Raw genomic sequence first — 25,341 nt, forward strand, 5'->3', positions numbered from 1 at the left:
GCTACCACTTTAGAAGGTGCCTCTTTGCCCAGTTAGTAGGGGATTTATTTGTTGAATAAGCAAATACATCATCATTGGGATGGGGCTTGTGATACTGCAAGGGCCCATCCTGAGTTTACTATATCTTTCACAGCAGTTTTACTCTTGCCCTTGGCATTTCACATTTCTCCATAATGACCCAGAATTCTTCCTTTTTGTGATTCACTTGATTCATGTATGGTTCCAGATATTTTAAACAACAATCTTCTAAAGTGGACTCCTGTGGTATAGATGGCAGCATTAATCGATCATCTGGCAGAGGAAGGTTTAAATAAAATGCGGCTTGGCATGTACACAGTTTTTATTATTTGCTTGCCAGAGAAGCATGGGGTGGGCTGTAAAAACATTTAAAGATCATGTGGAACTAGCAGGGGGTGGGGGTAGTTATACCCCTTTTTATTGCTGCTAGCATAGGTTTTATAGGGCTTCTAACAGTAGGTCTCTTTAGATTATTATGAAAACTGGATTATAAAAATCCTCAGTTTAAACTAGATGTAAGGTGAACCCGAATTTTACTCATATTATGCAAAGTAAGGACATTCAGACTTAATGTCCTCACCTTCACTTCGCCATGACCCATTTCAGACACATTTCTGTATTCTTCTGTCTTTCAAAATTAGCCTCTATATACCCAGACTTTGCCTTCCTGTTTTCTATCCATATTAGTCTCACCAGAAATAGCTGAACACCAACATTTCATAGGTACAGGACACTTTCAGTAATCATCTGTTATGTGTGACAGTGATATCTCTGGCATTTTTGCAGCAATTTTAACCAAATCTTGAGACACAATAGTAACTTGTTAAGACTTTATCTATGCTAAATTTAAAGCAAATTGGATAGGCAATGTAAAAGTTATGGGTGAGAGAATGTGGAAAAACTTCAGGCGAATGTCAAGGGGGGGGGAATCCTCCATTCCCTCATCACCTTAAATACAGAGGCAAGCCTCTGTAATAAAAAGGGAAAGGTACACAGGATATATGCATGGAGTCAGTTTATATAACACATCTACACCTCTAGCTATGACTCATGCCAATGTTTTCCTCATTCTTTTGCAGGAAATCCAAGGGGAAACCGAATGGTAAAAAGCCAGCACCAGAAGAAAAGAAACTTTACCTAGAGCCAGAATACACGAAGTCCAGAATTACTGACTTTGAATTCAAAGAGTTAGTAATGTTACCACGTGAAATAGACCTTAATGAGTGGTTAGCCAGCAATAGTAAGTATTTTGACTCTTATAACAATTGAACACTTCAGTTAGCTAGATGTCACGCTGATAAGTTTTCATAATTAAAAGGAATAATTTATAAGGAGCGAACTGTTGCATTTGGGTACTAACTCTCTACCACATGTGTTTAGAAAGGTGAAAACAGGTTCTCCTTCCACTTTAACACCATTGAAGCCTGTTGAATGTTCTGTAGCTCTTTCAGGGTATGCCTTCTATTTGCTTTGGAAGAGGTTTCTAAAAGCTGCTGACTTGGCTGTAACTATAACTTGGGGGCAGTGATCTAACTGCTGAAATAATACCCTGACTGACTTACAAATGTCTCTGCTCACTGAGAGAAGACACACTACATTAGGGCATCAAGTACCTGCTTTAGTGAGCAACATCTTTATGATCCCTCAGGACTGAAAAATCGTCAGCCTTCTCCCAACTATTCATTTTTCATGGTCATCCAGGAACTAGGGATGTGCATGGAATTGGCCCAGTCCGGTCTTAGGCTTGGCTCAATCAAGTCCAGTCTAGTTTGGCCATCAAACTGGGCCGAGCCAGTCAGGCTGGCTTGGGGGGGGCGGGATACTTGTAAAGAGGAATCTGGTGAGGATTCCCCTTTACAAAAAAATGGGGATTCCCCAGCCTAGGGGTGGGGGAGTGAGAGGGGAATTTCTACCTTTGCTTTCTAGGTGGCAGTGGAGACATCAGCAGTGGGGACATCAGCAGTGGGGACTCCTCCAACACCTCCCCCCTGGCCTCCCAGTTCGGGTCTCTGTGCACATGCAGAGGCCATTTTTGTGACCCTCACACACAAATTGGTTGGAGCCTCTGCTGCCGATTGTCTCTGTGACCACCTCCGCCATCGCTGCTGCTGCTGCCCCCGCCATCCTCACTACCTGAAAATTAAAGATAGAATTTCCCCTTCCACTCACTTCTCCCCTTAAGCTAGGGAGTCCCCCTTTACTTGTAAAGAATCCTAGCTGGATTCCCCTTTACAAGTATACCTCCAAACTGGTCCGCAAACCATTCTTAGAACCGGGCCTGGTCCAGTTTGAACTCTGACCGGGATCTCCTTTGGGGGGCTGGTCCGATTCTATGTTGAGCCTGGCTCATGCATCCCTTCCAGGAACTTGTTAAATAGTTCAGTGAGGACAATTTACTTTCAAAACTGAGGACTGCTTCTTGATAGATGTCCATACTTGGAACTGCGTTTAGTGAAAACACCAAGAAATGTCCTTGGAAAGAAGCATTTTGATGCTTGTCCCTGTATTATAAATTTCCTGGGATCTTCCCTGCTGTCCGTACATCTCAGGCTTGTATTTGACATCCTCAGTTACAAAGGCTCATATCTGAAATCATTTTCTGGCTACATTACTACACACATTTTAAAACAGGAGTAAAGAGGCAATGTCAGACTCTGCTCTTTGAGACTGGAATTCAGTTCGTAAGTTCACCCATACTTCTATCTGCCATAGTTTGAACTCTTTCCTGATGTAAATTACTACATCTTCCAGAATTGCATAATAAATTATATGAATGTTCTTCATGAGAGGGAAGGATACTTTTATTTTATTAGGTCTAATTCTGAAGATCACTTAAGTCACTTGTAATCATGCAGCTCACAAACCTCTTTCTTCAGCCACATGTTCAGATAACTAATGGAAACACCTTGGTGTTTTTTCTTTCTTTCTTTCTTTCAGCAACAACCTTTTTCCACCACATCAATTTACAGTATAGTACAATCTCTGAATTTTGTACAGGAGAGTCGTGTCAGACCATGGCGGTGTGCAATACGTAAGTGGTGTATTTCCTTGGGTGGTGGTGGTGTGGACTGCTGAACTGCAGCAACATTATGAGGGATACAGAGCATTGCATTAAGATTTTGCCCAGGGAAGGTGGTCAGTGTATGGTGAGAATATGATTACCCAAAAAAGGATTAGAGGACTGAAGGCAAGAAAAAGCTGTCTGAATTGAGCCATATATCAATTCTTGTAATTTCTGCCTTATCAAGGTTTTTCATAAACAAAATAAAGATAATATATGAGCGTTTGCTGCTGTTAAAACAATATGCAAATAGAGTTATTACTTATAAATGTAGAGTTTTCTACATACAGCTTGTGAGCGTTTAAGTGAGACCCTCATTGTGAAATAAGTTCGATCTCCCCCACACCACCCCTAAAGAATCCCACATCATTCAGGTTTACATTCAATCAGGTTTACAATGCTAGACTTATGGAACAGAATTCTTCATCTTGAAGAATTTTTTTAAATGCCCACAAAACCCAACATGGAAGGACAAATGGCAGTTCTAAGCTGCTAACCTAGTCTGGGGGACTTGCTTTACCAAAGGAATGAGAGCTGGGCACCAGGCCGTTCTGCAGATAACCTCTAGTTAATGTCGTTGCCAAAGCTCTGTATTGGTGTGAAAACCAGTTGGCAGTTTCTCATGGTGTAAAGTAATGTTGTGATCCTGATGTTTACTCTCTGAGGTTGATCAAGTCTTTTAAAAACTGTTAAGTATGAAAGGGAGCTTTGTTGCATTATATTCTTGGAAGGAAAAAAATAATTAGCACAAGTTTACATGGAAATTTAATGCAAACAACTTTTATTAAGGTTCTCTGATGTGAGAAAATACACTCAAAGATGAAATTTAATTGCGAGGAACCTCTAATTCCTCAGTTGGTATTCTGCTATTTCCACCCACACTTCTAATCTGGAGCAAGACATGAAATTTCTAGAGAAGAACAGCTGTTGTTCATTTGCCTTTGCATGACAAAAAGCATTATCAATAAGAAAACTCTTGGTTCAGAAGTCTGGTGTTTATAATATGACATGTTCATCTGAAATCAAGAGTTGAGTATACAGTTTCAGGAGTGGTATCTACCAGGGGTGTAGCTATGGAAGAGGGGGCCCTTGTTCACCCCTTTCCCTAGCAGCCCCTTGGAGTGAGGGAGATAAAGGGGGGAAAAGGGAGGGTTGGAGCTGGGGACACCCCTCAGGAGCTGGGTGGGGGGCCCTCAGAAGCAGAAGGGCCCAGGTTCTTTGAACCCATCCGCTCAATTATAACTACACCCCTGGTATCTACATTATTTAGTATAGGAGGACCAGAGCACAGTGGCATTGGAAAATGATAATCTGTCTTTTATCTATTATATACACTAATTGCGTGTTCCATTAGTAGTTCTATACACAAATGGTACCCATCAAATTGGAAGTAAAATGGGGCCACCCCAAAATAAAGTGATTTCTAAATACTCGTGACATGTACTTCTGCATAACAAGGTAGTCAAGTCTGTAAAATGAGACCAAAAACCCAAGCCCACAGTCTGACATGGACTGAGCGTGCTCAGTGGCGCCTAGGAGCCACAAAATGTTTAAGTTTTCTGTTTGAATGGAAAATAGTAAATACTTCCCAATAGCCTGCTGACTGAGCTGCAGATTGTTAGTGTCCACTGGGAGTGGGTGGAGGCGGGGGAGGGGTGAAAAAAAAAGAATACAGCAGAACATTGGAGTGAGCAGAGGCAGTTCAACGGCTAGAGGTAGGCATTAGGGTTGGGCAAATGAAACATTTTGTATCAAGACCCACTTATGTATTTTCTAAAATTACTGTTCATGTCCAGTGAAAGGGTGGAATTTGTGTTCAGTAAAAACTTAGGTTTTTTAGCCCTAGAAAAAGCATTTTCATTAACATTTCCCCAAACACAAATGAGGATAATTTGCTAGTCCATTAGAGAATATGACTTGAGCCAAATTGTACAAGGAAGTTCACAATTTGGTCATGATACTATCTAGTCCCATCTGGTAGCTAGGGTTCTTTAGTGGCTGAATGCAGAAACATTTATATTTTTTATAGGCAGTGGCCATTCACCTTATTTTCCTTGTTACTTATTTAACCATTTAAAAGCATTTATGCTACTGGCCATTGCAACACCATGAAGAAACTAGTAAAAGATAGTGTGTCAGAGGCTTCAGTTGCTTCTGGCTTTCTTGAGAACAGGTACTAGGTTTGAACGTGAAGTATTGAATTAGGTCTTGAACATATATTCTGATCTCAGTCTCCAAGGTATGTGTTGAAATAGATTTTGTATTGCCCTCCTTTCTTCTTCTGAAAGCAGGTGCAGAAATTGAGTGCATTCAAACGGAAAACCATCTTGTCAATGTATATAGCATTTTTGTTGTGATACCTTATACTTCCAGAACAGATATTGCATTGTGTGTTGCTTTTTTCCTGTCTTCCTTTAAACATTTGCAGGGATTTGTCCTTGTACCAACATCTCTGATAACTCAAAGTTCAGAATAATAAGAGAATAATGAAGAGGCGAGTTAAACTAGAAGTCTCACTATCAATTATGCTTGTGCAAGGTAGCAGATCTGTGTCTGGACTATACCACTTCAGACTCTAGATCAGGCATCCCCAAACTGCGGCCCTCCAGATGTTGCTGAACTACAATTCCCATCACCCCCAGCTACAATGTATTGTGGCTGGGATGATGGGAATTGTAGTTCAGCAACATCTGGAGGGCCGCAGTTTGGGGATGCCTGCTCTAGATGATGGCTCACATGATGGACTGCCTGCATACAAAATAATTTCCTTCACATAGAAATCTAGATGCTAGGAAGAGGTTCTAGCCTAGTCCCTTACAGTCTTGTTTTCTGTGTGAAGGGAATGGTGTGTTGTTTTTTTAAAGAAAGGAACATTTAGTCCTGTTAGCTCTCACTTACAGTCTGAAGTGGTATAGATTCTTCCTTTGGACCACTCCATAAGAACAGCTCTGCTGAATCAGGCCCAAGGCCTATCCAGTCCAGCATCCTGTTCTTCACAGTGGCGCATCAGATGCTTCTGAGAAGCCCACAAGCAAGAGGTGAGGGCATGCCCTCTCTCTTGCTGTTGCTCCCCTGCAACTGGTATTTGGAGGCATCTTGCCTCTGAGGCTGGAGGTGGCCTATAGCCCCCAGACTAATGGTCATTGATAGACCTGTCCTCTATAAATGTATCTAAACCCCTCTTAAATCCACCCAGGCTGTCATCACATCTTGTGGCAGAGAATTCAATAGATTAATTATGCATAGTGTGAAAAAGTACTTCCTTTTGTCAGTCCTGAATTTCTTGGCAATCATAGGAATGACATAGGAACATAGGAAGCTGCCATATACTGAATCAGACCATAGGTCCATCTAGCTCAGTATTGTCTACACAGACTGGAAGTGGCTTCTCCAAGGTTGCAGGCAGGAGTCTCTTTCAGCCCTATCTTGGAGATGCCAGGGAGGGAACTTGAAACTTAGATGCTCTTCCCAGAGCGGCTCCATTCCCTAAGGGGAATATCTTACAGTACTCACACATCAAGTCTCCTATTCATATGCAACCAGAGCAGACTCTGCTTAAGGGGACAAATCATGATTGCTACAACAAGACCTGATCTCATCTCCAGTTTCATGGGATGACCCCTGGTTCTAGTGTTATGTGAGAGGGAGAAAAATTACTCTCTATCCACTTTCTCCACACCATGCATGATTTTATACACCTCTATCATGTCTCCCCTCAGTTGTCTTTTTTCCCCTAAACGAAAAAGCCCCAGGTGTTGTTGCCTTGCCTCCTAAGGGAAGTGCTCCAGGCCCCTGTTCATCTTAGTTGCCCCCTTCTGCACCTTTTCCAGTTCTACTGTGTCCTATTTAAGATATGGTGACCAGAACTGTACGTAGTACTCCAAATGTGTACTCCAAAAACACTCCAATTTCCTGTTCTCTGGTACAGAGCCTGCTTGTAAGGACAGGTTACACATTTTTGCTAGGAGATCATCAATTTCAGATTGGAGTTCCTTCAGAGTTCAAATTGGATTCCTTCAGAATTCATCTGGTCCTGGGGACTTGTTACTTTTTAATTTTTCAAGACAGTTTAGAACATCCTCTTTCGTCACCTCAAATTGACCCAGTTCTTCAGCCTCCAAGCCTGAGAAGCTCAGTTCCAGAGCAGGTATATGGTCAGTGTTCTCCACTGTGAAGACAGATGCAAATAAGTCATTCAGCTTCTTTTCAATCTGCTTATCCTCCTTAATAATCCGCATCATCTAGGGGTCCAACCACCTCCCTGGCAGGTCTTCTGCTTCTGATATATTTAAAGAAGCTTTAGTTATTCCCCTTGACACTTCTAGCTATATGCTCCTCAAACTTTTTTTGCATCCCTTATTGTCTCCTTGCATTTCCTTTGCCAGAGTTTATGTTCCATCATGTTGTCTTCATTTTGGCAGCACTTCCAGTTTCTAAAGGAAATCATCTTCCCTTTTGTAGCTTCCCTGACCCTGTTCGTTATCCATGCTGGCGTCGTCCTGAATTTGATGGAAATTTCCTCCTTCTCGGTATACAGTCCAACGGAGCTTTCTAGTATTGTGGTTTTGAATAAGTTCCATGCTTTCTGGAGTGATTTGACCCTCCCGACTTTACCTTTCAGCTTCCTTTTTATCAATCCCCTCATTTTTGAGAAGGTTCCTCTTCTGAAGATCAATGCATCTGTGTTTGACTTGGCAGTGCTCCACTCGCATAAAAGCTGAATTGGATCACACTTCTACAACTCTGAAATTTCACATCAGGTCCTGGGTATCACTCAGGATTAAGTCCAAGGTCGCCCTCTCTCTCGTTGGTTCTGCGACGGACTGTTCTAAGACACAGCATGTCTAGAAATGTGGCCTTCTGTTAATACCCGAACATGAATTTGTCCAGTCTATATGAGAATAATTGAAGTCACCCATTATTACAGCTCTGTCTCTCTTTGACGCCTCTCTGATTTGCTTCTCCAGCTCCAGGTCATTCTCAGCATTTTGATCTGGCATGTCCCTTGTATACATTTCCTTTCCGTCCTCATAGATTTTCTAGTTTGTTGGAATCTATTCCTCCTTTTATACAGTGGTAGTCCACCCCCAGTACTCCCCTCCCTGTCCTTTCTGTAGAGTTTGTATCCAGGAATAAGAGTCCTGGATACTGGTTCTCACCATTCTACTGGGTTTCTGTTATGCCCACTATAACTATGATTTCATTAGTAATCAAGCATTCCAGCTCATCCTTCTTGGCTTGGAAGCTTCTGGCATTGGTATATAAACACCTGTGTACAGAGTCTCTTGCCTGGGGTTGGTGTGTCCTATCTCCCTTACTGTCATTTGACCTTTTTGACCAGCTGCCATATGTTTCCATCGACTCTACTCCTTATTATACTCTGTCCCCTTCTGGTTTACCTGAAATGTTTGCACCCATGCACCTTAGGGGACTTTGCTTGCCGAACAAGATACCATCATATATTCCTATAGAAAGGTTTGCTGAAATAGTGCTTTCCACTAAAGTGGTTGAAGAGACTAAAATGTAAGAACAAATTCACATGAAAAAAACTGTTTCAAGTTGTTATAGAGCACCAAGATGCATTATTTTGCACAGAAATGTGTTTGTCTTGAGCAAGTGCTAGTGAAAACTGTGTTTCAGAAATTCAGCAATAAGAATTGCAAAGAGGATGTGCTCTCCCCCCACCCCAGCCTCATTATTCCATACTGCCTGTATGTTCCATACTGCCTTCATACTCTTTTCTTTTTGTACAGCGGACTTTTTGCGTGAAATGGAGGGTGTACCAAGGATCACATACCAGTAACAATGGGCCATTTATGCATTTGGAGCCTTATTGGGCTGCTTGCAAGGTTAAACATTCCCTTTTTGCCAGGCTAGCAACCACAGGCAGGAGGGTCGAAGACTAAAAACTGTTGTCTGGCAGCATCATATATGGATTGAAAGTCCCTGTAGGAAGAAACATGCTTATTTTATGTCATGCCATGCATCTGTTTCACTGCACATGCCACCTAATGGCGTAGCGGGGAAATGACTTGCCTAGCGAGCAAGAGGTTGCCGGTTTGAATCTGCGCTGGTATGTTTCCCAGAATATGGGAAACACCTATATCAGCAGCAGCGATGTAGGAAGGTGCTGAAAGGCATCATCTCACACTGTGCAGAAGGAGTTAGTGGTAAATCCCTCCTGTATTCTACCAAAGAAACCCACATGGCTCTGCGCTCACCAGGAGTCGACACTGATTCGAGGGCACAACTTTATCTTTAAACCACATATAACAAAATATTTTTTAAATTTAAGCATTAGCTATGTGTTTATCACACTTGTATCTCACCTTCTTCTAAGAAGCTCAGGATATAACATACATAAGTGAACTCCATTTCTTTCTCTCAGCAACTGGTAGGGGTAGGCAGTGAGAATGAGCCAGTTACTCCATTTTGTGGTGGAATTAGGAATCAGTCTCCCTTATCAAAGTCTGATTGCCAGTAAACCGGCTTATGTGGAATTTCTTTCACTGGAATGCCACCCACATAGAAAATTGTTAACATTTAACACAAAAATGAGTGTAGTGGAGATGCTATACAATCTAAACAAAGAAAAGCACAAAAAAATAGTAAATTAAAAGGCTTAGATAAATAAAAAACGGTAAAAGACAGTAGATCTGGTGCCACCTGACCCTCTCTGAAGAGTGTTCCACAAGTGGGATGCCACTGCTGAGAAGGCCCTCTTCTTGGTTGTCCATTGCCTTGCCTACGAAGATCCAGACAAGGTTCTCCAATGATCATCTTAATGATTGAGCTGTTCACATGAGAGTTAGTTGTTTCTTAGATACCCAGGTCCCAAGCTTTGTGCATTAAAGCCAACACTAGCACTCTGAATTGTGCCTGGAAACTTACTCGTAACCAGTGAATATATGTAAAGAATGGCGTCATATTTGTATCTGACTGGTCAAGCACCTAGATGACAGTCTAGCAGCTGCATTCTGGATCAACTGAAGTTTCCAAGTGGTCTTGATGTCCCACTTACAGCATGTTACAGTTGTCTAGTCTGGAAGTTGAATGTGTGAGTGTGTGTGCAGGAGCTGTCACAGCTGATACATCAAACATGTAGTGGAAGATGCTTAATGCCACTGAAGACACAAGGGCATGATGGGGCCAGATGAAACATCACCTCCAAGTTGAGAACTTGATCATTTAGGAGGAGTGCAGCATTGTCCAGAATAGGTTGAACAGCACCTCCATGTGGTGGTGGTGGTGATGTGGGCCACAGACTGTTGCATCACTTAGAACTGCTGGGAGGATAACTTTAGTCCTTCTATGAATCATGAAGATACTGTTTTTTGACATGGTCTCTGTGCTCTTACATGATTGGGCTTTGCTCCTGCGCAGATACCTTATTGGAGTGTCTCCAAGCTGAAAATTTTCTCACTGAAATGGGCGGTAGCCCCGCCCCATCTGGTGTAGTACACGTGTCCTGGCAGTCCTCTTCAGTCTTTCTTAGTCCGCCAAGAGATCAACACCTCAGTGAGGTTGTTCCAAGCTAGTCTAACCTCCCCCAACCCACCCTTCTATTTCCCCTTATATCTTTATTCCTTCTCTTTTAGTTCGTTGATCTACCTTTCTCTTTAGCATTTTCCTTTGCTTCCTCACATTTCTTCCCTGAGCCCCGTATTCCAGATCTTTGTTTTTGCCTATGGCCAGTAAGGTCACTTCTAAGGTTTTGTGCGGTACAGAGCTAAACTCCCCTCCACTGATGGACACAGCCATTGTTTGTTTCACCTTGGTGAGGCCCATAAGATCGACACCTGTTGCCACTGCACGAAGTTCACCAAACAAGCCAGAAAAAAACGTGCCTTGCGCCTTCACTCCTGGCTTTGGGTACAGACACTCAAATCCTCCCACAAAGCAGAAGTCCCTCCTAACACCTTGGGGATGCAAACAGCAAGTCCCCCTCAAATGGACTGGGGCTTACAGTTCCCCTCCTCTACTGTCTCCATAGGGGATACAGCCGCCCCTGCTGCCCGGCAGCTTACAGAGCCCACGGCTCTAAAAATGGCCGTCTCAGCTATGGATCCCACTGCTCCTGGCCCCTTGGGTTGACCGCCTCTTCATTACTGAAGAAAAAGAAAAAACCTCATCAACCCTCTCAGGAGCCTCAGGCCATTAAAATACCACTTCCCATCCAAGAACCCATTCTTAGATCAAAAAAGAAACAGACGGTCGCTGTACAATCTGAACCTTTATTGCCTCATTCGAATCTGACTCTCGATACTGACCAACTTTTTGAATCTGGGGAACCTCTTGATTGCCTCGATACCGAGCACACCCTCAATACCGAGAGAGTCTTTGATGCTGAGCATAGCCAACGACATAGCAGGCCTCCAGCCCATTCACGACTCTCAACCTTCTACCAAACTAGACCCAGACAACTGTCCTACATGGACCTACACTAACTGGCACAACAGATGTGCCCAGTGTTCTTACCAACCAGAGCCCTCATACCGCCTGAGACAATGGTATACCTATGACACGGATTGGCAGCCGCCACCTAGGGACCATTCCCAAACCTGATCCCAGATGGACCAGTGGAACTATGCCTCTGCTTGAAGAGACTGCTCTCACTCTCATCCTCAACCGTCCGCCACAGCTCCAAAGTGCCCTGACAGGTCGAGACCTTCTGCTACTCATCAACCTGATCCCTTCAATCCTCCTTTACTGTCACCAAGAAGGGCTCCTTCAAAGCAACAGGCCCAGCCTTTACAACAGATGGAACACACTATACAGGATTCAACCCAAGACAGACAACCAATGGTAGAATCCTCTGATCCTGAGGAAGAATACGAAGACCCTGATGCCCCATCGCCTAACTCCGACTTGGTATCACTAGGCTCCATCCCTCCTTACCTCCTTTCTGACCAAAAGCCAGGATCCCCTTCAGAGGACTATAGGTAATATGCTGACTATATCTCCTGAATGGCCTCATCCCTTGGAATCCAACTTTCTCAACTAAGTAACATGAATCCTGACCCTTTATTTGGTCTCATTGAAGCAGATACCCTCACTCCTGTGTCACTCCCTTTAAATTCCACCCTCTTGGAGATCACAAAGTCCTGTTGGACAAAACCATCTTCCCTAACTCAGCCTACTAAACGCCTTGAGAGCTTCTACCGAGTTCATATGGAGGATGAACAAAGCTGGGGCCTTTCTCCTCCGCCATCCTACACCAAACTAGTAGTAGAGTTGTCATTGTCTAAACACAGGTCTCACCCAGCTTCCACCCCTCCAGATAAGGAAGAAAATTAGACACTTTTGGCAGACATCTATACTCCATCTCGGCTCTCCACCTCCGTATTGCCAATTATCAGGCCTATAATGCCCATTACAGCCACTTCCTCTGGGAGCACTTCGTGCCCTTTTTAGATCATCCCCCTCCCGATAAGAAAGATCCTGCCAAGGTGTTCTTACGTGAGGCTGCACAACAAGCCAAACAGGAATTGCATGCGATTAGACACTCTACTGAATGCATGGCCAGTTATGTCCACCTCTATTGCAATCCGTAGACACGCCTGGCTCCGCTCTTCCAGCCTAGCATACGATGCCCAAGCTTATATAGAAGACCTGCAATTTGACAGTGAGGCCTTCTTTGGAGAAAACATGGATGAAACCCTTCAGAAAGTGCAATGCTTCTGTAATACCGTGCGCTCTGAGTCATCAACCTCAATCTTCCAGACCTTACAGGTCCAACAGATGGAATTGCGCTCCTCTGCAGCAACCCCCCTTCCTACCAAAGGGTGATTGCTCCATTCATTCCCCTCATTTCCAGCTATATGAAAGATGACCCTCCTCCTCTACCAAGCACCAACCCACCCCGAAGTCCAGGCCACCACCAGCCTTCCCCAAGAAGCAGAGACTCCTTGCTCCAAGGCCAAATCGGGACCTGACTCTCTCCCTTTCTACCAGCGTGGAAGAACATCATGTCAGACTCTTGGGTCCTCACTGTCATCTGAATTGGCTGTGCGCCAGAATTTTCCTCCATACCACCTTTCAATCTCCCCATCCCTACCATACCTCCTACTACTCTATTGGAAATCAAAACTCTCCTTGACAAACAGGCTATAGAACCAGTTCTCAATCCAAGCTCCCAGGATTTCCATTCCACATACCTCACAGTCCCAAAGACAGATGGCGGGCTCTGCCGTGTTCTACACCTTGGAGGCCTCAACCGTATCATCACCTAAAGATGTTTTCAGATGGTCACTATACCCACCATCCTCGCCCTCCTTTGCATGGCTTGTCTCCTTCAACCTCAAGGATGCATATTACCATCTGACCATCTGCCCACAACATTCGAGCTATCTCCGTTTTACAATACAGGGCATCACCTACCAATTCCAAGCTCTACCCTTCAGCTTTGCCTCCGTACCACGGGTCTTCACGAAGTGTATGGCCCCTGTGGTGGTGTATTTACACAGCGACAGGGCATTCAACAGAGCCAGCGTGGTGTGGTGGTTAGAGTGCTGGACTACGACCGGGGAGACTGGAGTTCAAATCCCCATTCAGCCATGAGACTTGTTGGGTGACTCTGGGCCAGTCACTTCTCTCTCAGCCTAACCTACTTCTCAGTGTTGTTGTGAGGAGAAACTTATGTAGTACACCGCTCTGGGCTCCTTGGAGGAAGAGCAGGATATAAAATACGTTTAAAAAACAAACAAAAAACCTCTTCCCATTCCTAGATGACTGGCTTATCGTGCAGACACCCCCCCCCCAAATCTTGAACATGCCCTCCAATCCACTATCTCTCTCCTAACCAGTCTCGGTCTCCAGATCAACTGCAAGAAATCCAAGCTCAGGCCAACTCAATGCATAGAATTTCTGGGTCTCCTTTTCAACTCTACACATGAGTCTCTTATCTGCCTGATCGCAGAATTCAAGCCATCCTCTTTAACTGCCAGAGTCGTTGCCCAACACTGTCACAGAGCTCAAGTCATCCAACAACTCCTAAGCTATATGGCCTCTACCACTTAGTACTCCCTCAGGTTCACCTTCGATCCAGACTGCTGCAACATTGGTTCCTACACAACTTTCACCCTCAATGCGACCCTCAGAGCTGCTGACTATGCGTACCTGTCCACGCCTGTTTGTCTCTCCACTGGTGGCTGGACCCTCATCACCTATGCTTTGGGACCCCGTTTCACACTCCATCTCCATGCTTCGTTCTGACTACAGATGCATCAGAGACCGGATGGGGAGCACATATGGAAGGCCTCCGCTTGCAAGACCTCTGGACTGTGTCAGAGGTCGCCATCACATCAATTAACTGGAACTTATAGCAATTTTCAAGGCCCTCCATGGTTTCCTTCCGCTTCTCGCTCATTCTACCATCACCATTCAAACAGACAATACTGCTGCCAAGTCATACCTCAAAGGACAATGGGGTACAACCTCGACTTCCCTTCTTTACCTAACCAAGGATTTCTGGCATTGTTGCATTCACCACTCAATCACACCTAAGGCGATTAATATTAATACACCAACTCAAGCAGACATCCTCAACAGACCAGGAGTCACCTCCCTCAGTAGCAACTACACTGCCAAACTCTTGAGACTCTTTTTCACCGCTGGTTCCGCCCAAACATAGACCTCTTCACTTCTCCACTGAACGCCCAGTGCCACCTTTACTGCTCCAGAGCAGGCCGAGGCCATCAGTCCCCAGGGGACACCTTTGCTATCTCATGGACAGGCCTCTCAGCATACTTGTTCTCTTTTTTCCTTTGATACCCAGGATCCTACTGAAGATCCTACAGGACATCCTCATCACCCCGTGGTGGCCCAGAAGGCCGTGGTTCCCTCGTCTTTTAAAATCTCCTCCCACAGATACTACCACCTTCCCCTGCTCCCTCACCTCCTTTTGCAGCAGTCCAGTCAACTGCTACATCCAGATGTCCTATGTCTCACAGCGTGGTGGATCAAATCACCTTTCCACAGGATCTCCTACTAGCAGCTTCACGCAAACCTGCAATGATAAAATCCTATCAGCATAAATGGACACATTTTCTATGATTCCTAGCCGCTAAGGGGTCATCTCCAGATACTTACTCTGCTCAACATGTCGGTGCCTACCTCCTCTCCCTTAAAGATGTCTTTCTTGAGGGTCCATCTAGCTGCCATCGTTGCCCACTCTCTCACTTCTCCACCTTGGTTTTGAGACCCTACCATTAAGTGCTTCTTGAAAGACCTCTCCCACCTCTACCCGGATGCCCCAGTTGTACCTCCTCATGGGATCTCTCCCTCGTATTTACTGTACCTGCCTGATGGGCCCCCTATTCAAACACATGGCTTCCTCATCCAGTGATCTCCTCTCCTGTAAGGTGGCCTTTTTGGTGGCCATTACTTCTGCACGCAGAGTCAGCGAACTCCGAGTCCTCCGTGTAGATTCACCTTACCTGATTTTCCACAAAGACAAAGTGGTCCTTTGTACGGACATCTCCTTTCTACCAAGGTTGTCTCCTCTTTTCATCGTTGACAACCTCTCACTCTACCTGTTACCTTCCTGAATCCTTTTGACAATGCTCAATGCCACCTACATATGCTTGACATCCAAAGGGTTCTGGCGTTCTATGTAGCTAAGGCAGCTGGCTGGCGTTCCTCTCCAGCGTTATTTCTTTCCCACACTGGTCCCAACTGTGGCTGTCAAACCTTTGCACAAACTATCTCTCGTTGGGTCACCTGAACTCTTTCAATATCAGCTCGCTAAGAAACAACTACCTTCATCTTGGAATGCTCACTCCACCACAGCCATGGCGGCCTCTGCCGCGTTTGACAAGGCCATCCCTTTGACAAGGCCATCTGCCAAGCTGCTACATGGGCATCACTTCAGTGTAATCCTTTCTGCAGGATTACACTGTAGACATCCATTCTTGTCGAGATTCCGCCTTTGGCACTGCTATTTTACAGTTACTCTACGCATGACATCCCACCTCCAGGTAAGATTTGCACAGGGTAAGCTTGCTATGCGCCCAGTCGTGTTGAGCACAGAGACCACATCAAAGAACAACAGGTTGCTTACCTGTAACTTTGGTTCTTCTAGTGGTCATCTTTGCTCTTACATACCCACCCATCCTCCCCTCTTAGTCTTTTAGGTTGCTGGACTCATTGACTGAGGAGGACTGCCAGGACGCATGCAAACTACACCGGAGGGGGCGGGGCTACCACCCATTTCAGAGAGAAAATTTTCAGCTCGGAGAAACTCTGAGGTCTCTGTGCAGGCTCAAAGCCCAATCGTGTAAAAGCACAGATGGCCACTAGAGGAACCAAAGTTACAGATAAGCAACCTGTCGTTCCTTTTCATGCTTCTGAGTTCTTAGATTATGAGAACTGAGTTCTCAGATTACTATTCTCAGTAGCCAGGAAACTATTCAGTAACAGGCTATGTAGATGGAAAGGTCTTTCTGGAAAGGAAAGCACTAGGGCAATTTTTATACCACACATTCAATTGCTAATTAAGGACAGATACATCAGCAGGGCTGAATGTTTTCGTGTCATTCTTTCAGTTTTCCCGGAAAGTGAAGCTGCAGCTGTTCGGGGAAATAAATGGCATCTGGGTGCAGTGCTGTTCAGTTGTTATGATCAAACTAAACAGAGTAGCTGTTTTTCCTGTGTCCTGGAGCAAATGAACAATCATGTTTGCAAACTGCAGTTTTGTTTTGATATTACTGCTTGATCTTTTCTCTCACATAATCCCTCCTTTGTATCTTCCAAATAAGGGAAGGATGCTTTCCAGCCAGCTAACTGCCTCTGTGCAAGCATGAGTAAAATGTATAGGAACTGGAGGGCATGTTCACAGTTGTCTGCCTCAGCAGCTCTTGTGCTCAGTTTGGACAGTCTTTCCACATTTGTCTTCCATGCTTCCTCCACAGTTAGTAACTCACAGTTTGCAGTAACAGCTACTATCCTCTCCACTGGTTTCTCTCCATTGCCTGCATTTATCACTTTTTCAAGCTTCAGCAATGAGTGGCAATGTTCCTGATCATAGATACTGCCTAATGAGGTCACTTGGTTCTTGCCATCCATTTCGCTTTTGCACGGGGAATGTCTGATACTGTTGCTGTAGAATGTCTACTACAGAGTGGCTTCATAGGATCCAGTTGCCTTTGTGGCCCTCTTTCAGTCTTATCTCTGCAAATATGTCTAGACTTCAACCAAGAATTCCTGTTGAGCCTGTCGAGTTGCCAATCCAGTGTTTTGGGGGAGAGAGAGAGCTTTGGTCATTAGGCACATGAACAATCAGATTTGAATTGGTTTTGAAGCTCTTCATTGCTGAGATGGGCAATCTGCAATTTGTCCAAAGCAAGACTTCCTGTAAACCTGCCTGGGCCAGAAGGCAGCCGTGGCTCTCGTTGCTCTCTTGAATGCTTAGAATTTTTTCTCCTGAAATTCAGCCCCTTCTCTGTCGGGCCATTGCAAAGTGCTGCGTAAAAACACAAACAGCTTAAAGCTTGGCCACTGATTACACTTTGCTGAACAAATGAGTACTGTGCAGTCTGTATACCACCTCTCAAATCCTGTCCCTGTTTCTGAATAGCACTGCGTTCATAACCCTGTTTATACAGCGAGAGAAACATTTGGCTGGCAGAGCCTTCAGCTTGGCTTCCTTTTAGGCAGAACCTTTTTTCAGACCAAGGCATGGTTAGTACTAGCCCAGGTTTTCTTGAAAGCAGATGACCAGTCCTTTCAGTCCAGTTTGTTCTAGCCCACCAGGACTTGACAGCTGGAATCTTTTAGAGCAGAAGGAGAGATGATTAATCTCTAGATGATATATCTGTTGTGCTATAAAACTAGGCAAAGGGATCAAAAATGAAACTGCTGATATGATGCCCTTATACAAATCTATGGTGCAGTCACATGCACAGTTCTGACAGCCACAGCTCAAAAAGATTACTGTAGAGCTAGGAAAGGTGCAGATGAGGGGGCTAGAGCACCATCCATACTAGGAAAGGCTACAGCATTTGGGGCATTTTAGATTTTTAAAAAGACAACGAAGGGATATCATGATTGAGACTTATAAAAGTATACATGGTGAATATTGAGGTTTTTCTCTTCTTCACAACACTAGAACCTTCTCACAGATTGGTAGGAGATTTAGAATGGGCAAAATGAAATATTCCTTTACACAGTGCATAATTAATCTATGGAATTTGCCACCAGATGTGATGATGGCTATTAGCTTAGATAACTTTGAAGGCGACTTTATATATATTCATACAATCCATCAATGGTTGCTTGTCTTGAACGCTATTTTTTATTTTATTACATTTCTATACCATCAAATTATAACATCTCATGGTGATATACAGCCAAACAAAATATAATTAAAACTAGATGAACCTGCACAGAGCATCTGTGCACTAGGACTTAGTTGCTCTCCTTGTTCCCCTGCTTTATTGCTCAGTGTCAACTGCTCGCTCGCTCCCTCCATGCTGCTCACCTCTATCTGCATATGGAATCCCCACTGCCCAATCACCACAGTGCTTCTGTTCTGTTACCTCTGACTGGTAAAGCACTGTGTGGGCGGGGCTTGCCACATAGGACCTGTGTGTGTGTGTGTGTGTGTGTGTACACTCTCTCTCTTTCTCTCTCTCTCTCTCTCTCTCTCTCTCTCTCTCTCTCTCTCTCTCGCTGGGCCAGACACAGAGCATCTGCACCTCTAGTTCTGCCCCCTCCTTCTTGGTTTTCACTCTGTTCTCAGCTCCTGCTGCCACTGCCATTTTCATTTCCCGCCCATCTGTCCGCTGCCGTCATTTTCTTTCCCCACCCGCTGCCACCGTTTTCTTCCCCCCCACACCCGCAAGCCTGTCCGCCGCCACCGCTACTTTCCTCTCCCCCTACCGACAGCTCACTCACTCAAACTCTGCCACGCATGGGATTAGCAATGGATACGCCTTAGAGGAATATATACACAGACAGTTAAAAATAACCTCCAAAAGCCACGTTAAAAAGTGTGCTTTGAAAGTCCACCTTAACAGCCACCAGAGATGTTAAGCATCTTGAAGACTATAAGGAGTGCATTCCAAAGCTCAGTGGCAGCTACAGAGAAGGTCTGACCCTGAGTTGCTGCCACACAAGCTGGCGGCAACTGCAAGTAGACCTCCGATCTAAATAAGCAGTGGGGATGATGTAGAAGGAATTATCTTGCGAATCCCAGACCTAAGCCATTGGGGTTTTATAGGTAATCACCAGCAGATATGCTACCTCCAGGTTTGGAGGCAGTATGCCTCAATACTATTAGTTAAAAGGGAGCAGTGGGACAAAAAGGGTCTGCTCTCACCTCTTGCCTGTAGGCATCTGGTGAGCCATTGTGGGAAAAAGGATGCTGGACTAGATAGGCCTTAGCAACATGATGCAACAGAGCTGCTCTTATGAAGTAGTGGTATCTGTTTCAGGAGCATAAGTTGGAGTGGGCCCAGAAACAAGATTTTATAATGACCCCCCCCATATATTTATATAAATATATAAATGTGCCACAATATATTGTAGCACAAAGGGTGTGTGTGTGTGTGTGTGTGTGTGTGTGTGTGTGTGTGTACACACACACCTACATGCCACAATAGAAGATCATTGTGGACGATGCAAGTCATTTAATGGTACTAGAGAAAGACGTGCTATTCTGGTAGCTCCGGGTTCTTAACACTCACATCAATTTTGGAGGATGAATGCAACTGAAGGAAGCCTGGGAGAGTGTGCGTCTGGGGGAGTCAGTCATGTGACTTGCCTCTGGGGGCCCCCCAGGGCAGTGGGCCCCCAGACAACTGTCTCCTCTTGCCCTATTATAGTTACACCCCTGATCTGTTTTGTTAACATACGTGACCAATGCAAATGATTTTCAAAACACTTTGCTATTGCTCCTTAATTTTTGTATTTTGTAGCTACTTTAGGATGCTTCTGTTTTGATGTTGATGAAAACAGGACAGTGCGTGACCATCTTCTTCCTTATTTTGGTATCTCTACTTCTGATGGTGGAGTTAGGTTATAGTAACTCCTGACCCAAAAGAAGATGGCTAGGATGAGGTCAAGATGACCATTATGCTCATTTTGTGTTTATGCTTTGCCATGAAGATATACATAGAGTGTATCTGTTGGAATCATCTTCTCTGTCTTAATTCTCTTCAAAATGTTACTTGTCTGATGAATGTTAGATAATAAACCCCTGAGCAAGAATTCATCTGTCTACCTGCTGAACTCCAAACAGTTATGCAAGAGAAACATAGTGTTGAGGTTAGGCAGGACAGCTTGCCCCTTTGGAAAGTCCTGTCCAGCCTTGTTTTATTATGCATCAGTGCCAGAGCTCTTGCCCTCTCAGCAATCTGAATTTGTAGGCTTTCAATTACCATCCGCTTTGGTTTGGTGGGTGTGTGTTTGTGTGTTTCCTGACAAGGGCTGTATTTTTTACTTTTCCACTCTTGTTTTATATGGCTTGACTGCATACTCTATTTGTTTGTTTGTTGTTCATAGAACAGGGGAAATGGTACTTGCTATTTTTTTGTTTTGACAATAGTGCTTTGGAGGAAGGGCACTTACTGTATGTACAGGAGCTCACGTGGAGAGCTCTCTTATAGGATTTGTTTGTTAGTGATAATGAAGACTTGTAGAGAATGCATCTTTGGTGTAAAAGCATTTAAAATTATTTCCTATTGTCAGATGGAATATTTACCTTAGTGATAACTAAAAGCACTCTAAATCTCAATATTGCTTAGATGATTATTAAAGGCTAGAACAATTTTAACCCAGAGGTGGCTTTTATTACTTGTAATGTTTATCAATTTTTGTTGTTGGAAATAATGGTTTACAGCTTGTACACCTTCTCTTTAAACTCAAAGGACATTGCGGGGACCATTTTGTAGCACTGGAAATATGAGTATATTCTTCTACCAGAGTTAGAATACTATACCCACAGATGTTAATAGTTAGAATTCTTAGCTTACTTAAAAGTTAAGGAACTTGATTGTATAAATACATCTAGATAAGAGCAGGTTAAAATTTTTAAAAAGCCCCACCTAATGCACAATGATGAGTTTTTGCAGGTTTTTGAGGGAGATTCTGAATAGCCTGGTACTATGGTGCCATCTCCTGGCAGTTGCTGCTGTTACAATTAACTTTGTATTTGGCATATATTTTACCAACACACATTAACATTTTGTTACAAATTTGGGCTTAAACTTCTATATTAGATTGTATAGTCGTGCTTTTATCAACACTTTTGTGCTTGCATAGAGATAATTAAGCACTGTAATTTGTATGTAAATAAGAGTGCTCTCCCCCACTGTATGGCTAAGAGAGACAAGTGATTAGCAATGCCCAAAGCTAATCAATCAGTCAGTGTTTATTTTGATCAAAGATCAGATACAGATGCCAAAAGCTGCATTGAGCTGCCATCAAAATAAGATGCATAGTAGTTATTAATGATGTTTAACTCTAACCTTAATCTATATTACATTATTAAATGTGTTGTGTTAAATGTGTTATTTATATATTATAAACTGTCTCAAGAACGGTTGCTTAATAGGCAGGGCACACATTTCTGATATTAATAAAATGAAGACCCTGGAGGACTGTTGCCATTCAAAATAGCAACATGGAACTAGATGGTTCTCTGGTCTGACTCAGTATAAAGCAGCTTCATTGGTTCAACTGGAGAAAAAATGTTCACATCTTGTGCAGATGAGTTGGGAAGAATACAGTTAATAGATTTGTCTGCATATGAATGTTGAAATAAAATGGCACCTGGAAGAAAAGGCTCTTAATATCCCCATCTGCTAATGTTGGAGAGAACAATATTGTTGCATTTGTAAGAGAAGCTTGGTTGTGTTCCAGTCAGATAGTGGTCCCCGTAAAAATTTGAAGTAGCCTTAGAGGATGTACCTGTTATGTCTCACAGTTAACCTTCCACAGTGGTAGCTGCTGTAATGCAATATTTCATTACCATTGATCACTGGAAGCTTCAGTTGTGATGCAAAGAGTAATTCATGACTCTGCAACTAAAGCAAGAAATTGGGCTACCCTCTGTGCATGAAGTACCACAAGAGGAGGGGAAAGCATGGGGCATGGGTTTGGACGGAGGGTTGTCCTGATTGCCATTCGAATAGCTGCTGCCTAGAGGCACTTAGCAACCTTGCCTCAGACTTGCACAAGTGATCTTGCCTTAGAAATGGCAGGCAACTGCTGCCACTTCAACCCTGTCAGAAGCTACTGCCTCAATACTGGGTCTCCAGTCAGTTCATGGTGCCACTTCATCAACGGTGGTATGACATAGGCATCAGATCTTAGCCTCTGTGGGACCACTGCAGTAGGAACAGGCTTTTAATTGGTACTTTCAGCTGCTCTGCTAGGTCAGTACACACTTGTAGTTACTTGAAAAAGACTTGGGCTACCAAGATCCAGGACAGAGATCACACTGTTCACAATCCTCTCCACAGACAATACTACTGGTATGATGAGAGGGGAAAGAAGATCAAGTGTACTGCTCCTCAGTATGTTGACTTCGTCATGAGTTCTGTGCAGAAGCTAGTGACTGATGAGGATGTCTTTCCTACAAAATATGGTATGTATTTAAACTATTTATAAGCTGCATCTCCGTTGCACAAGCTCACTGGAATAAAATGGCATCCAAATACCATCACGGAGGGGGGCAAAAGAGGCACGTCATTCCAGCATCTGGGTGCCACTGTGGAGAAGGCCCCCTCTCATGGTACCCACCAACAGAACTTCTGACAAATGGTGGTGCACAAAGCAGAGCCTCTCCGGATTACCTAGGCAGGCAGAGTAACACATGCAGGCAGGAGAAGATGGTTCTTCAAATTATACTCGTCCTGAACTGTTTGGGGTTTTCCAGACTGGAAGCCAGTAGAGGTGATTTAACAATGGAGACGAGTTAAATGCTTCAAAAATCTGGCCTTGTGCAAAGCTTTAGCTGCACTATTTTGTACTAGCTGACGTTTCCAACCACTCTTCAAAGGCAGCCCCACATATAAAGCACATTATAATAATCCATGTTTGATGTAACAAAGGCATATGTGGTCCTGGCCATGTCCTCCAGGAAGAGGCACAGTTGGTGCACAAGCGTAAGTGCTTTGAACACACTCCTCCTGGTCACAGTGGCTACCTGATCCTTCAGGAGCAAGGCTGGATTTAAGATTACTCCTGAACTGGGACAGTGCTCCACAGGAAATATTTACCTCAACCAAAGAATTGAATGGCTTTGACACAGATACATTCTACATGTGTATATGTACAAAAACTAGTTTAAAAAGTGATATGCAAATACATATTAAATAATGCTTGTTCTGGGATATTTATACAGACCAAAATTAAATTTCAGAAACCATCGGTGTCCAATTGCTTTTTCTGATATTCTGCATGTAAAGGTTTTTTGAGTTGCTCAAATGCAAATATTTATTTATTTATTTATTTTTACATTTATATCCCGCTCTTCCTCCAAGGAGCCCAGAGTGGTGTACTACATACTTGAGTTTCTCCTCACAACAACCCTGTATATGGACTGGGGCTGAAAGTATCCTTCCAGTCAGGCATAATTTAAGCATAACAAAGACCTCTGTAAGGCTGTCGACCATGCACTAGCCAGAGTAGCAAGAGGAGGAATAAGTCAAAGCAGTTAATTTGTCTAGAATAAACAGACATTCTTTGTGCCTAAAGTGTTGCAGAAATTATATAGAACATGATGGTGTCTCTTTTCTCTTCTTCCCTTTCCTCCTCCACCTCCCCCCCCCCTTACGGCAGGCAAGGAATTCCCCAACTCCTTTGAATCCTTAGTGAAGAAGATCTGCAAGTACCTGTTCCATGTGCTGGCCCACATCTATTCCTCACACTTTAAGGAAACGCTGGCACTGGAGCTGCATGGACATCTGAACACACTCTACATTCACTTCATCTTATTCATCAGGGAGTTCAACCTGGTAGACCCTAAAGAAACCACCATCATGGATGACCTCACGGAGGTCCTCTGTAGCAGCAGTGGGAGCAGCAGCAGTAATGGGAGCGGCAATGGTAGTGGTGGCAGCAGCAGCAGTGGCAGCAGCACAGGAGCACAGAACCACGTGAAGGAGAGATGAGTCTTCCCAACAGGAGCAAAACTAATGCTAACTTTTTTTAAAAAAATACTCTTATATGTGTGTATGTGTATGTATATGTGCATATGTGTATATATATATACAGACATACACAGCCATGACAGTTTAAGCAATTATGCTGCCACCACAGGACATGTAGACATATGAGACTGTATGGAGCTTTTGTTAAATGCATCATCCTTGGCGAAAAGTTGCACCAGTTCTATTTTATTGTTTCCTGCTCCCCGCTTCCTTTCCCCCCTCCCTTATCAGAGGGATGATGAGTGCTGTTTTAGAGAAGAACCACATTTTTTCTTAGTTGGGCCACTGCCTTGGGTTTTTTTTTCGTTCTGCCCACTTCCCCTCCACTTTGAGGGGTGGGGGTCTTTGAGTGCAAGTCCCTTTCTGTATGTCTGTCTTTCTCTCTCTCTAGGATGGTGGTACTGCCATTTTAAAAATGTTATAAGAAGTGACTTTTACTTGTGAAGTGGCTTAAGATGCAGGTATTTTGTTGGTTTCGGGGGGAGGGTTGGGATTTGTCTTTTCGTTTTTACTTAAACTGATCCTATTTCTTTTCCCTCCCCTCGGACCTTTTGCATCTAGCCCTTTGCTGGCTTGTAATAGGAAGAAAAGTGTTTTGGCTCAACTAGAGTAGCAATAAAGCTTCCAGCGCACTTAAGGGATGTGGTTCTTCAATCTACCTGGTCTCAACATGTGAACCTTGAAAGAACATCTACAAACATCAGTTGCTTATTGCTTCTAGGTTCTCTGCCCAGCTCTTTGGCTCCTCCTTTGCCAGACATAAATCCAAGAACAAAAATAGGGAAAGGATTGGAGACCAAAATCACTGGTAAAAGCCTCAACCATTTATTTTGTGTTGAATTGGAAGCCTGAGGCAGGATGGAAATGAGCACACAGTCCATCACCACCTGTGCTAGAGAGATGGCTGTTGGCATATAATTATATTGTTGGCTTATTTTAGTTCATCTGTCCGATAATAATAATAAAAAATTCTATCAGGCATAAGCCTTGTTCTGTTTGCTGTGTTAATAATCTTTATTTTCCTGCTAACTGCGAGTGTCAAGAGTGAAATATTTATCAGATTACAATATGGGAAATAGTTATTCTGTATGCAGCCAAGTTTCTTTA

General features: G+C 43.7%; 1 protein-coding gene across 3 annotated transcripts in view; it reads left to right on the forward strand.

Moving 5' to 3' along the window:
• MOB2 (MOB kinase activator 2) overlaps positions 1-25,218 on the forward strand; it is a 182,411-nt gene extending 157,193 nt beyond the window's left edge. For all 3 annotated transcript variants that reach the window (XM_053284215.1, XM_053284214.1, XM_053284213.1), the window contains exons 2-5: positions 1,098-1,258; positions 2,956-3,049; positions 22,543-22,667; positions 23,864-25,218. In XM_053284215.1, coding sequence (XP_053140190.1) covers positions 1,098-1,258; positions 2,956-3,049; positions 22,543-22,667; positions 23,864-24,195 — 712 coding nt within the window. In that variant the 3' untranslated portion in view covers positions 24,196-25,218. The remainder of the gene's footprint in view (positions 1-1,097; positions 1,259-2,955; positions 3,050-22,542; positions 22,668-23,863) is intronic.
• Positions 25,219-25,341: the final 123 nt, after the last annotated feature.

The sequence above is a fragment of the Hemicordylus capensis genome, chromosome 1, assembly GCF_027244095.1.
Source record: "Hemicordylus capensis ecotype Gifberg chromosome 1, rHemCap1.1.pri, whole genome shotgun sequence".
In the NCBI taxonomy this organism is placed as follows: domain Eukaryota; kingdom Metazoa; phylum Chordata; class Lepidosauria; order Squamata; family Cordylidae; genus Hemicordylus; species Hemicordylus capensis.